Source organism: Acanthopagrus latus, chromosome 2 (genome assembly GCF_904848185.1).
Source record: "Acanthopagrus latus isolate v.2019 chromosome 2, fAcaLat1.1, whole genome shotgun sequence".
In the NCBI taxonomy this organism is placed as follows: Eukaryota; Metazoa; Chordata; class Actinopteri; order Spariformes; family Sparidae; genus Acanthopagrus; species Acanthopagrus latus.
In genome coordinates, this window is record NC_051040.1 from 20943899 (window position 1) to 20963142 (window position 19244).

The following is a 19244-nucleotide window of genomic DNA, read 5'->3' on the forward strand; positions in this document are numbered from 1 at the left end:
TGATGTAATTAGTATGACCACTGAAGCACACTCTGTGTTGTTACCTATCTGATTTCAATTTATTAGCTTGGTAGAGGACAGCACATGATAGAGTGCACGGTGAAGCTGCATGGTGGCTTTATACCTTTCCTCTGATGTTTAATATACATTGATGGCCAGGAACAGCTGAAAATGACTTTTAAAGTATATTGATTAACCTGGCTCATGGTCTCACTATTCAAGATTTGGGCATGGATCTGATGCCGGCAAGGAAGTGAGGGAATAATTTCAACAACAACAAAAAAATTGTTTTTGAGTCTGACTGAAAGTGAACACAGAGAGTAGGTCCCTATAGGCCTGTGTGATATGACAATGTCTATTGTTTGACAATGGAAAAACATGTATTAGAAGAGAAAGGTTACTGCACGTCGTCCTATAACCACAATTTTGCTGGTTCAACTACAGCCTGCAATCTTCATCGCTTGTTATATTCCTCTCTCTCTCTCCCCATTTCCTGCCTGATTCTTCACATCACTCTGTCAAATGAAGTTGTAAAAATGCCCAAAACTTATCTTTCAAGAAAAAAGATTTGCTTCAATAAACATCCCTTTCGATATTTTAGATATTGAGTAAATTCACCTGCACGTATCTACAGCCCTCACATAGAACAGTTCAACAACTGAGAAACACACAATACAGTTCTATCACTCTGTTGCATAAATAAGAAGACTGCACTTCCTGTGACTGCTACTACTAATATCTGGCTTCTTATTTCAAATCATCCGTGATGAAGTTGGCAGAAAAATAAAGAGCGCCAAGCGCAGACCGCCTGTGCCAATGTGAGTGTATCAGTCAGAGGAGTCATGACCTTGGCTGAGCAGTGTTCATGAAACGTCTCATATGTGCTCCACTTCCTTCCTCCTTGTGTCCACACACAGACATGGTGGCACATGCAAACACACCCACACACACTGACACGCATGCATGGCCACACAGTAAGGCCAAGACTGTCTGCAGCAGCCCACGGGCCTCATTGTCACATCCACTTACCACTGTTTAGGCATCATGCTGGGGGGGTAAAATGAACTACACCCTTCTCCTCCCGCCTACCCACACAGCCAACTCAAACCCCAACAAAAATCCACTCCACTCATATTCAAACCATGGCTGTGGACAAACTGAATTATCTAACTTGGACAGTGTAGTTGTGTGCTTATATAAAGTGTCGTATCTAAATATTTACATCCATGTGTGAATGTCTCGGGTATGACCTGTTGTCAGGAAGATATATAAGACCACGTTATCAAAACATACTTTGCTTCATACACATAGGACTATTTATTGATCGAGTTTGTTTCTGGCGTGAGTTGCCAAGTTTTGGTGTTATTGATCGTGGAGATGTCTGCCCTCTCTCGGATATCTGGCACTCAGTAGCACTGCTGAGAAATCATGACCTGGTTACTCAAGATAATCCACAAACCTTGCTGTGATCGGTTTTATGTAGGAACTATTTTCTTTCAATAAAACTACACCCGCCAACCGTATCACAACGGAGGAGGAATCGTGCATCAGCTTACAGACAAGAGGCCGGCTAACTAAAACCCCTTTCGTGCAGGGCAAAACCCCACTAACGTCTCGCACTGCTCACTGCACCTGTGCAGACCTCAACAGTGAAAAGACAACAATGTGAAGAAGTAGAATGCTTATTTTCAATTTATTGCGTTTAAAAGCTTGCATATAGTCTAATTCCATTGTAAAAGTGGTATAAGCCGCAAGGAGGACAACATTTATGTTTACCTCACGAGCCTCTGGTCCGTGAGTAGGTGGATGCCTCCTTGATCCCCTGATAGGGTATAGATCAGTGGAAAGTAATTAGTGCTTGATTTAAACTACTTACAACGAGGACTGTGGATTATCTTAAGTTTCTGGTTGTGATTTCTGGAGAGAGACATCAGTTTTTCAAAGGGTTTTGTTTTTTTAGCTTTGGGCACCACAAGCCGGGTCCTATCTAGTTCCATTATATTCGAGAGAAAGCAGACATCTCTACGGCTGATATCTCCTAAACTCTGCAACTCACAATGAAACAGTCTGGATGGATGAATAGCACGCATGTATTTTTGATTTGAGGGTGAACTGTCCCTTTAAATCCTAAACTACATGAGTTACATGGCAACGCTGCAACCTGAGTGCACTGTACTTTACTGTAAGTGTTCCTCTGAGCAGATGAATATAATGATACAGTGATTAAAAAGCTCCATGTACTCCAATTTTACTTTAATATAAAAGTGAAATAATGTAATAATGTTAGTCCTTTAAGGACCTAAACATCTACGTGTTTACGTGCCTGAACATCATCTGTTAGGGGTTATACCACTGAATACCTCAGCCCACTGGTCACAAGGTCAAGGCTCTCGTCTTCAGAGTGAAAATCAAGGTATTGTCTTTCACGTCACAAGTGGCTTGTTCAGTTGTACAGCTGTCCGAGTGATAAACACTAGCACCTGTTCTCCGTGAGGATGGGCGTCCCTGTGTGTCCCCAACAGAAACATTTGATCTGTGTGCATCAGCGCGGTCAGCTAAATGTGATCTTTCTGTCACTAGAAGAACAATGGAGCTACATGGTTTCTGCTCTTGTTATTTATTGTGTCCTCGTAGATATTTTTGGAGAAATAGAGGGAGGCAATTATTTTTTAATTACAGTTTTTAAGGTGAAAGTGCAATTAACCCCCACCAACCAGATATTAGACACCATGTATGGATCAAATGTGAGTCATACATGCAGTGCAGTACTTAGTAAGGCACAATTACAGTGATTTTTCTCAACCTTTAATATCACTTATTATAGCATGATGTGACCCTACACACCTGCTGTCATGTGGTCGTTGTAAGGTCACCTGATCAGTGTTGATGTTACCCTGTGTTTGTTTGCTGTCAAACACACACTGTGAAACTGTGCTTATACTGGGCAACTACCACGTATGGAGTGTGTGTACAGTGGTGGGAGGGTGTGTATACTGTACACACGATACGTAGCCCACCTGCCAATGTTACCCAGACCTGTAGTCAAAAGAGTCATCGCTCCTCTGTTCTGCTTGAATGTTCCATTCATGTTGATTTTCACATCCCACGCAAAACAAATATAACCTTTTTCATTTGCATTTCTCGACTTAATCCATTTTCTTTATTTTTCTTTCCTTTTTTTTAATTTTTTTTTTTTTTTTAAATTTGGGCTTCTCATAAAATCCTGTTTGCTTAGCTAGATTATAGCAATGCCTCATTTCCCCTAAAATGTCAGATGGCACCCTCTAATTCCATGGATCCCCTCTCCCAATCCCTTGAGCCCACAGCCAGATCTTTTTTTCCCTCCCTCTTTGGGTTTTGTTTGTCTTTGCTGGCTGTTAATGTCACCTTCAGTGACAAAAAAGAAAGAGGATCTCCTACAATTTAAAATTGCTGAAGGCTGAGCCAAGGAAAGCTACATGATGTGCTGGTTACCTGTAGGGCATGAATATGCTTTTCCTTAGACACCATGCACTCACATGTAGTCCTTGAACTTTACATGGAATGTAAATTAAACATGCACAGGTGCCATTGAGCAAGGCACTTTGTGTCAAAGGAGAGTATTATGCTCCTTTTCAGGTTCATTATTTTATTCTTATTACAACTAGAACAGGTTTAAATTCTTTAATGCTCAATCAATTTTCTCATACCGTCCTGTGCTGCAGCACTGTATTCCCCCTGTCTGAAACACCCTGTTTTATCTCCTGTCTCTTTAAGGCGCTCCCTCCTGAATAAACAGTCTCCTCTGATTGGTCAGCTCACACATGCCTGAGTCAAGCACCACTAACAACTACAATAATTAATTCTCACATGCCAAACTATCTGCTAGACATACATTCTGCTAATGTGTAGCCTTTAATGTTCTGATGTCACCGTGTCACAGCATTAAAGGCGGGAGTACTAACGAGGCGTTTCAGGAGCAGTGTTTTTGTGGGAGAGAGGAGCTTCCGTTGGTGTGGACTTTGACCTTTTTAATTTTCAAGACTTTTTACATGCACAGAAACATATAACAAACTGAAAGTAAGGGGGAAAAACAAAAGGTCTCCTTTATATATATATATATATTCTTTTTTTTTTATTGAGGCAGCAGTCATAAAAAACATTCAGCATTATAAATTGTCCTCACTTCAGAGTTAGAGATGTAATAATCAACCAAAAAAAGGAAAAGGGCGTGGGCAAGGCACTTTTCTTTCTCTTTGCCCACTGAACTTTGTGAATGTTATATACTCATATAAGAGTTTCAGGGCAGTGCAGTGAAGCAGAATGATGCATCCCATGAGCACAAACAAAGGTCTGACAAATTTCAAGCCAGGCTGTTATTGCATCCTCCCTCTTAAACGATCATATCACACTGTCTGTTGCCGCTAATGAACTTACTTGCCCATCCATGCCAAGAATCCGGAGCTGAAACACAAGCATGGCGCTCCTAATCCACTCTAACTGACAGGCGGGATCTCTGACCCACTGCCCTGATTCACCCATGTTTTCTCCTCAGCGCTACAGATACTTCAACTTATTTGGGTTTATCTTGCGGCTTAAGGAGAAAAAAAATCTCCTCTTACTCAATTAAACATACATTCTGGTGTAACAGTAGTTCAAACAAAGGGCATCCATGATGAGAGGAGAACAATTGAATTTGGGGCTGTTTGTTTAATACATCAAACAGGCACATGAAGAGGAAGGAGGTATACCATTTTAAGGGAAGCTGGAACACTGTGTTCTGGTACAGACATCAGCAAATGCAGAGCAAGTGTTCGTGTTTGTCTGCTGCACTGGAGTGAAGGCTGGAGGAGAGACAGGCTGACACGTGGACAGACACTGTAGACAAACAGCAAGACTGCTCAACAGGAACATGGGCTGAGCAAAAAAACACCTTCGCTCAGAGCCAGGAAGAAGTATACAGTCCTGGCTGACCAAATCAACACAGATTAGACTAATCAGCTCCTTTAGACAAACACACACTCAGACACAGATGTCTGAACCGAACATCTATGTGTGCTTAACATGAGGGCATACCATGTGGTTTTTTTTTGTTTTTTTTCTTCTATTATTTTCCTGCAACATTCAGAATTGTAAAGATCCTCCCCTCAGCCCAGATATACACACAGTAAAATGAGTATCCTGGGGTAAATAAACAGGATTTCACTCTCAGTCTATTCTGTCATGTGGAATAGAGAATGAGACGCAGACTGCCCTGCTGGTTATATCACGTCGAGGGTAACCCGGCTCTGTGGACAGGCCCACAGGCTCCCTCTGCCTACTACAGCTACACCCTTGACTTCAAGGCAGGCATTAAAATGGAGTGGTGGTGGTGGTGGTGGGTGGATTATGGGGTTGAGGGAGGCGGTATGGAGTGTGTATGTGTGTGCCGCGCGCCTTTGGGGTGGGGGGGATGCTTTAGTTTAACCCTGTATTTTCTGCACATACTGACAAAACGTTTCCTTTTCTTCCATCTTCCTTCATCACAATAAACCACATGAATCAATTTAAAGTGTGATTCAATTAAACAATCACAACAGAAGCAATCGCCATTCGCGCATTTAAATGAGCAGAAAACGCGCGTCATTGGATGCCCTTGTAGCTTCTCCATTCCCCACACTGAACTCTCCTCTGTTCTTTCCCATAAAAGAAACCCCCCTTTGGCTTCATTTAAGCCAGATCTGCTATATAATGCTGTGTACTGAGTGCACCTGCACACCAGCAGACAGCGCTTTCCGTATGAGCCGGCACATCTCCGTGCGTAAAAATGTTATCCTAGGTGGATCGGTGCGTCAGGTGCAGCTCATTTCCTTAATGCAAATGCTCCCATTCGCCGTGTGCTCTCACACTCTCACCTCCAGTAGTACCTTGCCCTCAGGACCGACCGGCAGCCGCCTCTGCTCCTTTAAGGCAATGAGGAATTAAAGCGTCTGCAGGGGCAGGGAGAGGGTTATTCCGTGTAATGCTCAGAGAGTCAGTGTGGTGCGATTAGAGAGCGGCAGCGGGGAAGATGCGCTTACTCGCCTCTTGCTGGACGCACAGAGGCGATGAAGATGATCTGACTTTGGAGTCTCAGAAACAAACCTGCTTTTCATTCTTATTCCGCCGCTCTCTCCCCCATGTTTGCTTCTTTGCTCTTTTAGTTATTTTAATTTTATAATTTTTGTATTTATTTCCCACCTCCCCAAGGATGATCCGTCAGTCAGCCTTTTATTTAGGGAAATCGGAGCTTCTGACATTTTTTTCTTTTTAAGATTTTGTCAGCCAGGGTTTTTTTCCCCCCCTTTCATTTCGTTTCTCTTTTTTCTTTTTTTTGCATTCATCTTTTGGTTCCTGGATCCGCTCGTACCCGGCTCTGACTCAGCACCACACACACCTGGGTTTCACCCCTTCAGCATCCTTTTGAATAACAGGGAGAAGCAGCAAGACGCGGAGCAGAGGAGGAGAGTCTGAGCACAGCTCTCCCCAAGACAATCACAGAGGCTCGTTTATGTTCCAAGCGCAGAGAGAGGGCTCAGGAGGCAAACAAATCAGAGTGTAGCGGCAAAAAAAAAAAGTAGGAAGGAGATATTAAAAGTAGAGACTTGGACCGGCTTGCTTCAAGACAGTGGCAAATGTTTAACCTTAGCCCAAGCGCACAGAAGAGAGACCCAGGGAGGCACCGGTCGGAGGAAGAAGAGAAAGCATAGCTTGGGGGGGATTGAACGGAGCAGGGCATGTGGATATTGGCTTTTATCTTTTTCCAGAGCATCTTGAATGGTAAGTTTCACGTCTTTCTTTCTTCATTTTTTAAATTTTTATTTAAAAAAACAAAAAACAAAAACGTGTTCATTACTTACTGCAGAAGGCAAATCACTGTTAGACAGCTAAGTGACTGGGGAGGGAGGATGGAGGTCACCTGTGACCCACATGAAATGGGTTTTATATGCTTGTCAAAAGGCTGACACCCCCGATAGAGGGAGAGAGACGGGCGAGGCATGAATTGCGTTTTAAATCCGTCAAGCTCTCCCACAACCCGCCAGACACATCCCTGGCCTTCAGATATACATCCTGAAATTAAAAAAAAAAAAACGGATGAATGATGTTTGTTTGGGCCCGTGTTTCATTAACTGGTCCGGTTTTATTGGTTGGATGTGATTTAATAGGTGCAAGTTCTAATTGTTTTAAATTTGCATCCAGTGAATGCATTTTGTTTCTGTTTTTTTTTTTTATTTGAAGCCAATGACACTTGTTCTGTCACAACCATGTTCCACTGTGGCCCTTAGTAATAAGTGACGTATTTGATATAATGGACATTTGGTTTAACCCCTTCCCCCTCCCCCACAGAGAGCATATTCTCCAAGTTCAAAGTGGCTTAAATGAATATAATGCATTCAGATGATTAGTTTATACACATATTTCAGAGTCATTAATCAATATTTTCATTTTGAGCATATTTGATGTAAAATATTCACTTGTGTTTACGGCTGAGTCTGAATGTTTTCTAACATCTCTACGTCCAGTTTTGGACACAAATTTGAACACATCTTCATGTTACCTTTTTAAATGTGATATTTAGAGAGAAAATAATGATACAATAGCAGTGTTGCAGATTGTCCATGTTAGTGATTTAAAAAAAAAAATTGTAAAAGTGTAATGTTTCTAACAAGACACATTCCTCAGAGGTCACATTTTTCAGGAAATGCAAAAGAAGCCCACAAGCACACACACACACACACACACACACACACACACACACACACACACACACACACACACACACACACACACACACACACACACACACACAAAATGTGAATTAAATTTTCCATTCAAATAGCCAAAAGTCTCATTCTCCATTCAAACAGTATTCAAACACCCAGATTTGGTTGTGCGTCTTGTCTGTGGTGTTTTTTTTCCCCCCTTGCACCCTGAGTGCATGTGTGCACCATTGCACACATGCATGCGGCTGACACCGTGCACGCATATTTGTGTGCTCACACAGTGTATCTATAATCAATGGCAGAAAATTGATACAGTTTATTGCATTCACTTATTGGCCAGAGTCCCTTCTACAGGGAGGGATTATGGCTGCCTGGGTGTGTACGAAAACAGGGGAAGAAAAAGGGAGAGTCGAAGAAGGAGAGGGAGAAGGAAAGAAAATGGAAACATGTCCGTATAGAAAACACATCGGGGCGACAAGATGGAGATTGTTCACGTATTGAGACAAAATCAAGCCCGTGGTTGGCTGAATTTTCTATCAAACGGTCAAGAAACAGCTAATTCACATAGCACAAAAAAAAAAAAAAAAATGGGGAAATGGGGATTTACAGGTATGAATACATTTAACCGTGTCGCGGGGCTGGGGTATGATATGGTGTGTCCCCAAAATGGATTTTCCCTTCTGGCCGGGGTGATAAAATAAGGCTTCGAAATGGATTTTTGTTTCTGTGTCGTCGCTTTCTCAGTGCTGGAGCGACCCTCAGTCGGTACCGTTTACTGACATTGACTCCATATAAAATGGTATCTCCCTCAGCCCAGCTTGTGCTGAAACTCATAAAGGAACAATAAGGAATCCTCATTAATCATAATCATCTGGCTCTGACATTAGATCAACTGCCATGCAAGATTGTGTCCGTTTATTGCATAAGGGATTATTGAGGAGGCCCGTGGCAAACAACAGATAGGGATTAGGCAGAAGACGGCGTTGAGTGCAGACATTACACTTTTTGTGCTCGACATTTGCGCTACAATCATGGGGCTTTTATCACTCGCTGTTTTGTCATTTTATTTGATTTCTCCGTCACTGTACAGGAGCCCTGCGATGTGACTTTGTCCTCTGCGGTTGGCTGTTTTGTTGATTATCATGAAAATGAGGTGTTCATCGGCTGAGCAGGCGTTGTCAGAGTGAATGAATGACCTTGTAGATGGAAGCGAGCACAGCGATTGGATTCCAGACAATTCTTGCTGTTTCAGAGTTAGGCCTATCACATGCTCAACTGGCCTGTCTCTATGGTAACCTCCTTAATGGGTGTCAGGGGCTACGTCCAAAAACGTTCACCCATTCACTCCCCACTATATGTGGGTAGAAAACTATATGGTGTGTGTCGTCTGGTGGCTTCAGACAGTATTCAGCAGATCAGTCAGAATTCACCGTGGTTGTTGGCACTTTTTTTTTTTTTCCTTTATTTTTGGGGGTTAATTTTTTTCCACTGTAACAATAAATAAACCTAACACCAACACAAAATGGCAGACTCAGGAAACAGTGGACTATATGGTGTATGATTCAGGATGTGAAACTGGGATTTTGGCTCTTGGTCACAAACTGAGCTGACCCAGAAGTACTTGATTAGGAGCTAATCACATCCTGTTACATCAGCAAGTCCATAGGTGATAAGTGGCCAAATGGCATGCAAGCAGCTCGCTGCCTTCAGGGCTCTCATCCACATTGCATTAAGATCCTTCCACTGTACTTTTATCAGCTTAATGAACTCAGAAACTGAGCAAAATAGATACAAACCAGCAGAATGTTCACTAAATGTCACATTTTAACAGATTTAATGATGGAAATCACTGCAATTGACTCATCATTGCAAGTTAAAAGGAAGCAGAAAGCAACTCATTAGATTACTTTTCTGTCATATTCCAGATATTAAAAGAAGCGTTAAATCTGACATGTTCAACAGCCAACAGGCACATTTATCACTTGCATTCTATTTAAGACTTTATGCAGCTGCTGCTATATCCTGTGCCTATCAAAGTAGAATCTATAAATTCAGTCATCAGTACTGGCGAGGAAACATATTAAATATCTCTCCCTGAAAGCTGCCTCTGGGCAAAACCACAGTGAGCAAAACCGGCCCATTCAAATTCTCATCGCAAAGATATAACGAGCCAAGGCTTCTCGCTCAGTCCCCGCGAACGCTGCCGTGATTTGTAGACATGCACGCGCCTTAACCTGATGCTCGCGACTTAAAAGGACTTGTTTCCTACTTCTTCAACAAATGAACACTTAGGCTGAGGTCGGGGGATCGCACAATCAAATTCAGATCTCAATTAGCTGTGACATTTTTCGGGCTAAATGCAGATCCACTTTGAAATAAGAAAGCTCCTCCAAAGCATCTAGCCCAGTGTAGCTCGCAGTACAGTAAATAGCTGCCAACATCAGTTAGCCTGCCAATTTTACATGACCCCACATTATTAGCAACCTGAAACACTGGATGAAAATGCTACAGGGACCCTGGGGTGGATAGATAGATTGAACTTGGCTGCGAGGAGAGAGCGGGGGAACCGGGTTTTTGCATGGCAATAAATCTACATGAAGGCGATGGAGGCGGTGCACTGATGAGAGCCCCATTTGTCGGAGCTGCGAGGCGATTCTCATGTCCGCATCCAAAGATCAGCGGCCTCCCGGTGGCCACGGTGGTGAAACCTGACCAGCCGTACACTGCGCTCACAGCCATTAGTCTGTTTACTAATTACCAATTAGGGTTTGGCTGTAGAAGCTGTATCACAGCTCGTGAAATTAAATTACCCCGTGAAAACACGTAGGGAAGTGATAGATCATCTCGTGGAGTCGTACTCTGATATGAATATCTAATGGGCTAAATTAAGTTTACAAACCCACTTAACTCTTGCTCACTTGTGAGAGTTATAAGAGGGTTTGTTGGGTTACGTTCTGAACTCTGTGTGTGATTCCAGTTGAAAGGGCCGCTAATTTGGGGTAATGGATACCCTGATGTGTGATCATAATAGATATCCCCCTAGTTCATACATCCTAGCTGTATAATGAGGGCTACTCTACTGTACCCTACCTCCTCGAGCCTGTCTAGCTCTCTAATTAGGAGCAAGCTTTGGCGACTGCCGTGTGTGTGCGTGTGTGTGCGCTGCGTTTCACCCAATGTAAAATCTAATTACCGATCACACTGTGTCTGTCTGGATTCCACTGAATCAGAGGTGTAATTGCGCAAGCCCGCGTGTAAATGTCTCTTGCATTAAAATGTTAACGATATCATTTAGCATCTGCAGGGAAGAGCAGAAAAGCCCTCAGCACCCAGATGTAGGTGTTTGATCATGCGTGCAAAGTGAGGTTGTAGTACATCTGGCGGGGGTTTCCCTCTCAGACGGGATTCTCAGCAGAGAGGATGTTTTTAATTCACTCAGCACCTGTCAAAGTGACATGTTATATTACTGTGCTGCACTGCACAGGTACTGTAGTGGAGGAACTGGTGTAAAAGCTTTATTTGACAGTTTAAAACCGACTAAGTCATGAGAGAAGCGCTTCTGCTTTCTGCCTTCAGGACGATTTGGGACAGTTTAGAAAACACCTCCCTAAGACAAAGCAGATCTCGACCCGCAACCTTTTGAATAACAGTCCCTCAGCTCCTTCCTTGACCCCCAGAGTCAAGATTGTTTATCCGTTTATTAAGAATGACAGACCCTGCATGCAAAGTTTGCTTGATCTATAATACTGAAATTCATGTCAGGTATGTAATTCTACTTCTTACTTCTGTTTCTTAACACTAACCACAAAGCTTCAGTGTCATTAGACTGAGAAATACACTTCTTACTTATATTCAAACAACAGCCAGTCAACTTTGATACTAGATTAAGCTTGACTGAATTAAAAGCGGACTGTTTGGCCTTGGTGCAGGGATGCGGTATTGTGTCACCAGTATGTTTCTTTCTAGCAAAGAAGCGCTCAAGGTGCACTCGGAAGCGCTGGGTTAAAGCTTTATCAAGCTATTATTGTAGATAACGCAATAGTAACAGAGGGCTGACTACACAGCTAACAACAAACTTACAATGCGTAGTGTAATAAAAGCACAACACTCACAAGCAACATTCGGTGTCTGGCCAATCTACTGCGCTTTACTGTCTCTGTTATGATAGGCCAGAAGAAGCTTCCCCTCCGCTGGTTACCAAGGTGATGGGTGACAAGTCCCGCTCCTTATAAAATATGATTGGTTTTCTGAAAAAGGGCGATAGTGATGACACAAGCGCCTTTTTGGAAACCTTAACAGATTTTCAACCAGGAGCTTTTGGAGCAGCTGCACAAAAAAAAGGACCATGGGTGCAGTGCTTATCCTCCAGGGGCCACATGCTGTTCTGTCCTCACTGGGAACAACTGAAAAGTGACACTGGTGCTCAGGAAAACAAAACGTTATGTGGCCCTAACACTGGTTGCCACCAGCCATAAAAATGGAAACAGAGGAAGCTGCTGTAACTAGAAAGCGAGCTACAGCAGTTTTTGGCATTACATACGTGGGTTACTGTTGGAGGAGATGGGGGACGTAAGTGACACTGGCTATTAGTAGTGTGGGTAGATGTTGCGATGATATCGGTATTGTGACTTCTTTTGGCCATGATAATCCTTGAGTGGAAACCTGATGTTGTGACATCAGGTTAGGCTGAATTAGGGGTCAGCAATGTGGACACGATCCTCTCTCATGATATCTGTAATTTCATTCATCATGTTATGAATGCATTCTGTAATGTGAGATAGTTCATTGTCAACCCTCAGTTGAGGAAGTGTGCAGATCCTGAGATCTTTAAAAGGACAGCAACCACAGAATAAACAGTACAAGGGTTGTCGCTTCAAGGTATATTTCATCACATCAATCGTAGCAATGCATTGAATTTATCTATAAAAGAGGTCTGGCCAACAGCACTTTGATATGTGAATTTTGAAATCAACATAGTCTCACAGACTCACAGAGCTTCAAATGGGCCAGATCACCTGAGGTCTATGTGATCAACAGAGACAAGATCGACATAAAGGCACAGAAAGAATGAAATATTTGCTTTATTCTGTCTATTTGCTATCAAATGCTTTAAACATTCAAATACCTGTTTATAATGCTGCATGATGTTATGTTAAGTAGTTTGTTTGAAATTAGAAGCTCATATCATAGGAGCTTGTATACTTCTGATGTGCAAAAGGAAATTCATTTTTTGAAACGTATGTGACTATTAACATAATCATTTTCTTCACGAGCAACACGAGCAAACATTGTAATAAAATATCTGCCATATAACACTCAACACATGCAAATCTGCAAAACGTCATGTGCATGCCGAGTAAACTGTGATGACAGCGCTTATGGCTGGGAAAAGATCATGGTTTTGGTTAATTGAAAAGTCAGCAGTGACTTAAAGGATGTGACGGGATTTGCACAAATATTCCCTAAACTGAAAGCAGCGAAATGTAAGTTATATTATATTGTTGTTGAAGTTCCATTTAGATGCTCTGACCCGAATCCGTTTGAAATGATGATTGAGTCAAAGTCCTGCGCTCTCTAAGTCCACCATCCACCCTGACCGCCCTTCAGCATACCCTGCACAGCACATAAAGGTTGCACTTAAATCATTAAAAGAAACTTTTCCACTGAAGAAAATCTGCACATTATTTCTGTTTCCACTGAAAATATACGAGGCAAAATAACTTATACAAAGTTTTATACACGTGTAATGTTGGGGAGGATGATTTGTACACTCTGCATTTCTGATAAATCTGTAAAGGTGTACAAGTATTTTAGTAAGAGCATAGGATTTGTACATGCACAAAAGAACCTGCAGTGTACATTCTGTTGTGTGTGTGTGTGTGTGTGTGTGTGTGTGTGTGTTGTACACTGTGCACCAGGCCCATAGCTCTTGTAGTGAGCTCCCCTCCAGAGCTTTTGTTCATTGTGGGAGACAGGTGGCGGAGGTGTGATGAGTTTGCTATCCATCACCCACCAAGACAAACATTCACGCTGGACCTCATAAATACTGCCTCTTAATCCAGTCCTCCACATACCAGGGCCAGGCTTTGAACTCGACACACTCCGAGGCCCAAGGCTGAATTGATCCCCGCGACTCTGGCCTGGGCATGATGCATGTGCCTGATGGATTGTGGCTCACTAACATGTCCACCACTCTCTCTTTCTCCTTCCCGCTGCCTTCGAGCTTTGCTTTCTCCTCTCATATTTCATGGGCTCCTCTTCTATATACCGACCTTTTAAAAAATAAAAAACACATGGCACGTCTCTTTGACCTCTCTGCAGCTTTCCAACCATCCACGTCTCAATCGGGTTATTCAAGATGGCATTTCTGGGAGATATTTCGCCCTCAAGACTCGCCTGTGTTTCTGATGCTCCTGCGTCCGAATAGTAAAGTAGGCTACGGGATAACGGAGGAGGCAAAGCTGGATAGACAGAGTGACAGAAAGACAAATGAGTCCAGCTTGGTTTTTCGACACTGCTCTTTATTTTTAAACCTGGCACAGATGCTGAGATTTAAGACCAAGTTAGTGGCAGTTATTTTTAGCCAGCCATTTTTAAAGCGCTGTCATCTTGTTGGAGTTGAGGTAAGGGTGTGTGAGAGTGTGCGCATGTGTGTGTTTGTGAGATGTGTAAAGTGGGTGCTTTATCGTGTATTTGCGGGGGTTTACGTGCAGGTACCTATATGTGGGGAGGCGGAGGGTTTTACAGAATGTGTGCACGCCTGTGTTTGTGTGCATTTAATTGGTGAGCTGGGTGGGTGGGTTAGGGTGTGACATGGAGTGGAGCCACAGGAGTCTGATTTATGTCCTTCTAGCCACTCATCGATCCACCGGCCCGGTGTGAGACTGAGTGCATTGTCAATAATCTTAGCACTTTGTGGTATTCCTAGAATTCCCAGGCCTCCTCTGCTCAGACCACGGTGCGATGCTGCAGTAAGCCATCTTGTCCAAGATCAAATAAGAGGGCACGGGGCCTGGCAGCAGTGCATTTGATTGTGGGGTGCTCTTGCAGTGAATAGATCATTCTGCAGTGCACTGCGCTGTTGAAGGAAACAGAGAATTGGATGTATTGTTCGTACAAAGGGAGGTAATTTGGACAGAGCCCTGCATGGGTCCCCAGAAGCATGTCGCTGTTTACATGTTGCTAAGTGTCCCCACAGACTGTTGCCAGGATGAGGTCTATTATGTGTGTCTCTCTATCTAGACCATCCATCCCCACAAGTGATTATGCTAATTAGTGTTTGATCAGATGATTAAATTAAAACTCGATTCATCCAAAGTACTAAATGCTCAGAATACATTTGTGTCTGCTTGGCTGCCTGGCTTCACACGCCACGAGTCCCCCTGGTGTCCCAGCCACTGGAGGAAAGGATGACCGGAGAGGAGACGAGAGGGAAGAAACAAACAAAAATACCTCTCCTTTTTATTCAGGCGGTGGTACATGGAAAAGGAGGGTTGTAATAAAGCAAGCCGGGGGGAGGTGGGGGGGCTGAGGGAGAGAGAGGAGGAGAGGGGGAGAGGAACGAGGAAAAGGAGAAAATAAGGGTGTGTGTGTGTGTGGGTGTGTGTGCGCTGAAAGGAGCCATGCTGTGCTCCCCTAAGTGTTGAATAAACATGCTTGGTTTAGGGAAATGGCTGCGATAAATGTTTAATATGATAAGTCCATAAAGACGGTCAAATGAGTCTGGAGTATTAAAATGAGCATGGCACGCAGCAGCAGTAGCAGCAGCTTTAAAGGAGGAGAAGGAGGAGGAGGGTGGGTGGGTGGGTGGGTGGGTGGGGGGCTGATAATGGCAGGCAGAGCTAACAGGATGAGAGCAGCCAGCTGCTGTGACATCAACATTAACACACTCCACCAGCTGCTGGTCACAGACGTCTCCTGGACAAAACAGGGGCAGTGGTATATCTTCAAAGGGCTGCCATGGACTTATAATGACATTACTACCTGTACAGCATTAGTAGGGAGTGGAGCATATTTGGGCAGGGTGTTTTTTTTTTTTTCAAAATAAAGTTCAAAAGTGCTGGAAAAAAGGTGGCAAATAAGTCCAACAATTAGCTGGAATAAAAGGATGAATGATGCCTCTTTAAAATGAAAATACAAAAATAAAAACAGGATACTAGAAAACCAAAGAGCAATACACATTAAATGAAAATTCGTACATATTATGATTTCAGTCAATCGCTGCTGACAAATTCCAAAATGTTCCTGTCGAACATATCTGCAAACATTTGCTGACAACGTATTTCATTTGTTCGTCTGACAACATCTGCTCTTGTAAACAATATTGCTCTTAATGACTGAAGCATGATGTTAAAGTTATATTTAAGAACAATCATGGCTTTGATGAAATATTGAAAAAGTATGTTTCATTGCCTAAACCTAACCACTCAAGATGCAAACCATAGGCTCAAAGTTCCGCATTTTCTATGACCACCATCAACCCTGGCGATTTCACTGGCATTTAAACACGTCCTCATACAGTACTACATGTACATGCGATATTTTACTTTTCAAAACCCACCAAAATACACAGATTTAGCCGCTAATTGAGTTGGAGCTGTTGGCTTTGGCCTGCAAGCATGCAGAATGATTAAATTCAGCGAATGGAGAGGTGAGTCACCAGCCAATATTTCAGAATATAAAGGCAGGTGGTAAAGTTAAAAAGGTCCATTCTGACACCATTTCACAAATGAGTATCATGGCTAGCTTACAGACTCTGGTGACATGAGTGAAATACAGTCCTTGTGGGCCAGAGGCTGCCAGTGTCAGGTCGTTCTCCTCTGCACCCTATCATGTCACAGCTTGTGTACACTGAAACCTCTGTGGACACTGCATTATTGTAGCTGGCATGCAGGTGGACAGCAGTCATGTTAAGAGACCATCAACGGCAAGTCATTTGAAGGCCCTTAACCTTAATGTCTGGTGACATAATAAGGTTGGATGTCTGGTATGTGCCACGTCTACTGGTTTAACTGAGGTAAGGCTTCTGCCAACAGGCTTCCACACAAGGAGAACGCTGCTGCTTAATCGCGTTATCAAGAGAGACGGTGATCTGATTATATCCACTCAAGTCCCAATCAGACATGTTTAAGTATAATAGTAAATTACAAAAGAACTAACCTAAGAGCCTTCAAGCTTCTGATGTCTACTGCTGACTGGCAAACTGGATCATGCACCGGCTGAACCGTAGTCGTCATTCGAAGTACAGTCTATGTCGTAGAGGCAGATTGTTGATCCTGACTATACTGTATTATCCAAACAGCAATCAAAACAATGCTTTGACAAATTAAAGAAAATCCATTATCTGGCTCTCCCAGTCCTCAAATCAGCTCATCTAATCATTTTATTTGGCTCGCATGAAAAGACTGAACAGGCTACCTGTCCGTCTACCTTGGTACCTGCATGCCTGCATGCACTCTTGTGCACGATGGGAAACTTCCACAAGGCTACAAAGGTACTGGTAAAGCTATTAGTGAGCTGGTCCTGCAAGAACGGAAGAGAAAAATGTAGCCAGCATTTCCCAATACTAACAATAGCCATGTTCATTGACTACAATCATTATGACAATGTTAGGTGCCTATTGTTCAGCAGCTAGCTAACCCATTAGCACAAAGCACACCACCTCTGAGCCAGAGAACAGAGCTGCAGCACCTTAGCCACCAACTGTTTTTGGACAGAGGAACGTTAATGACTGCTATTTTGTTTGTGTTAACCTGATTACGGTATTTAACAGAGATGCTTATTTTTGTACATATACATATGCTGGCCAGTGAGGGTAGACAGGCAGCTCACCTTCATGAGTGTTTTTGGGGAGTGGCTCTGAAGGGAGGCCTGAAGCAAGGGGGTGGGATTTTTTAGGTTGGATACTTTCAAAGATTGGCTTTTTTGGCTTGGCATTTGTGTTTACCACGTGTTCTGCAGCATCCCAAGTGCGGGCTGGATGATGATTCTGTATTTTTATGTCCAGTCTGTTAGTATAATCTTATTGGAATGGAATGATAAATTTGTGACAGGACATTTCTGTTGTCTTATTTGATTACTTAACCTTTTAACCTTTGATTCGTCCTTAACCTTTTCAGCTACTGTAGACTCACCAAGGGTCTATTGTTTCAGCAACATTTCTGAAGATAACAAACCTGTGTGGGTAAACAACAGCAAACTGTGAAATAAAAAAACACATTCATTTGATGTATTTTAGCTGGATATAAACTTGATACTACCTTGACTAAATTTAGTGCTAAATACTGATATTTTATTTAAACATTTAAAATGAGTAATTCGATTTGTTACAATTGTCAGACTCTGATTCCCAAACATACCCATCTTCAAAGCCAGTTTGATCATTTTATGTATCTTTACAAAAAAAAAAAACATTTTCTTGTACAAACCAGAAAAGTAATCTTTATGGTTGTTGTGAAGTCCACCAGGCTTATCTGTGAGGCAGTCTGTGAGTTACTTTATAAGGAAAACCCAAAATTATGCACCCCACAAGAATAAATCAACCATAAAAAGTATTCATAAATATATTCCCTGAGTACTGTTTGTAAAAGGGATTAGCATTAGCTTTCTATAAATACTTAGTTTTCATTCCTGTTAATGAGGTTGAGGAGATGCATCATCACAGTGCTCCTCTCCTCAGTTCTGAGTAAAATTAGAAGATTATTTTAATTAATAGGTAAGATTGCAGGTGTTGAATTTTTAAATAACTATAATAAGTTTACTCTAATTGCAAAAGCTGCTGTAGATCAGCACCATTTTGGAGGTTCGTATGGTGAAACTCATAGTAAACATGCAGTGAATCTATGCCACACTTTGAATATAACCTTTGTTTTATTTACTTTATTAGACACGAGTTTCCCTACACTAACATCACATAGCAATATTAGATTCATGCCATGGGAAGCTCCTATTCATCAGTAGTAGCAGCAGCAGAGGGAGCTGCTATAGTTTGCTACAGTATAATCCCTCATCAGATCCTCTCTTGTGCACTTATCATCAGCAGCAGGAGCATAATTTAGACATCAATGTCTTTATCGCTCAGTTTTACTAAAGTGAGAAACAGTCCAGGGTCTCCGGCTTCCCCTTGATGAGACAGGCAGCCACTCTGGCCCATTTAAGACATGGAAATAGACCGGGGAGGAGGAGGCTCATCTGCTGTGGGGGCCTCCGTTTTAGCGATTCCCGCCCCTCCTAGACATCAGAGGACAGATCTGTCGGTGTGGATCAGCAGCCTGCGTACAGCCAACCCTTTCTACTGTCACAGCCCTGCTTAATATTCATGAGAGCAAATTGGAAGACAGTCATTTAACTTCCGTGCATGGTGTATTGCCTCTGGGCAGATCAGATCAGTGGGAATGCTTACTCATACTGGACTGCTTGGCTGTGAGTGGTTGTTGTCTGCCTGTCTCAGAGCTGCTCAACGTTATTTTCAGCCTCATGGCTAAATGTTCCCAGTTAAAATAAGAGTTTCCACGATTTCTTTAT

At 42.6% G+C, this 19244-nt stretch overlaps 1 protein-coding gene across 5 annotated transcripts in view; it reads left to right on the forward strand.

Annotated features, from left to right (window-relative positions):
* Nucleotides 1–5829: 5829 nt before the first annotated feature.
* The window catches only part of dscamb (Down syndrome cell adhesion molecule b), a 127003-nt gene continuing 113588 nt past the window's right edge, over nt 5830–19244 (forward strand). For 3 of the 5 annotated variants that reach the window (XM_037075398.1, XM_037075407.1, XM_037075413.1), the window contains exon 1: nt 5830–6777. In XM_037075398.1, coding sequence (XP_036931293.1) covers nt 6735–6777 — 43 coding nt within the window. In that variant the 5' untranslated portion in view covers nt 5830–6734. The remainder of the gene's footprint in view (nt 6778–19244) is intronic. The other 2 variants (XM_037075424.1, XM_037075433.1) reach the window with 2 other exon arrangements.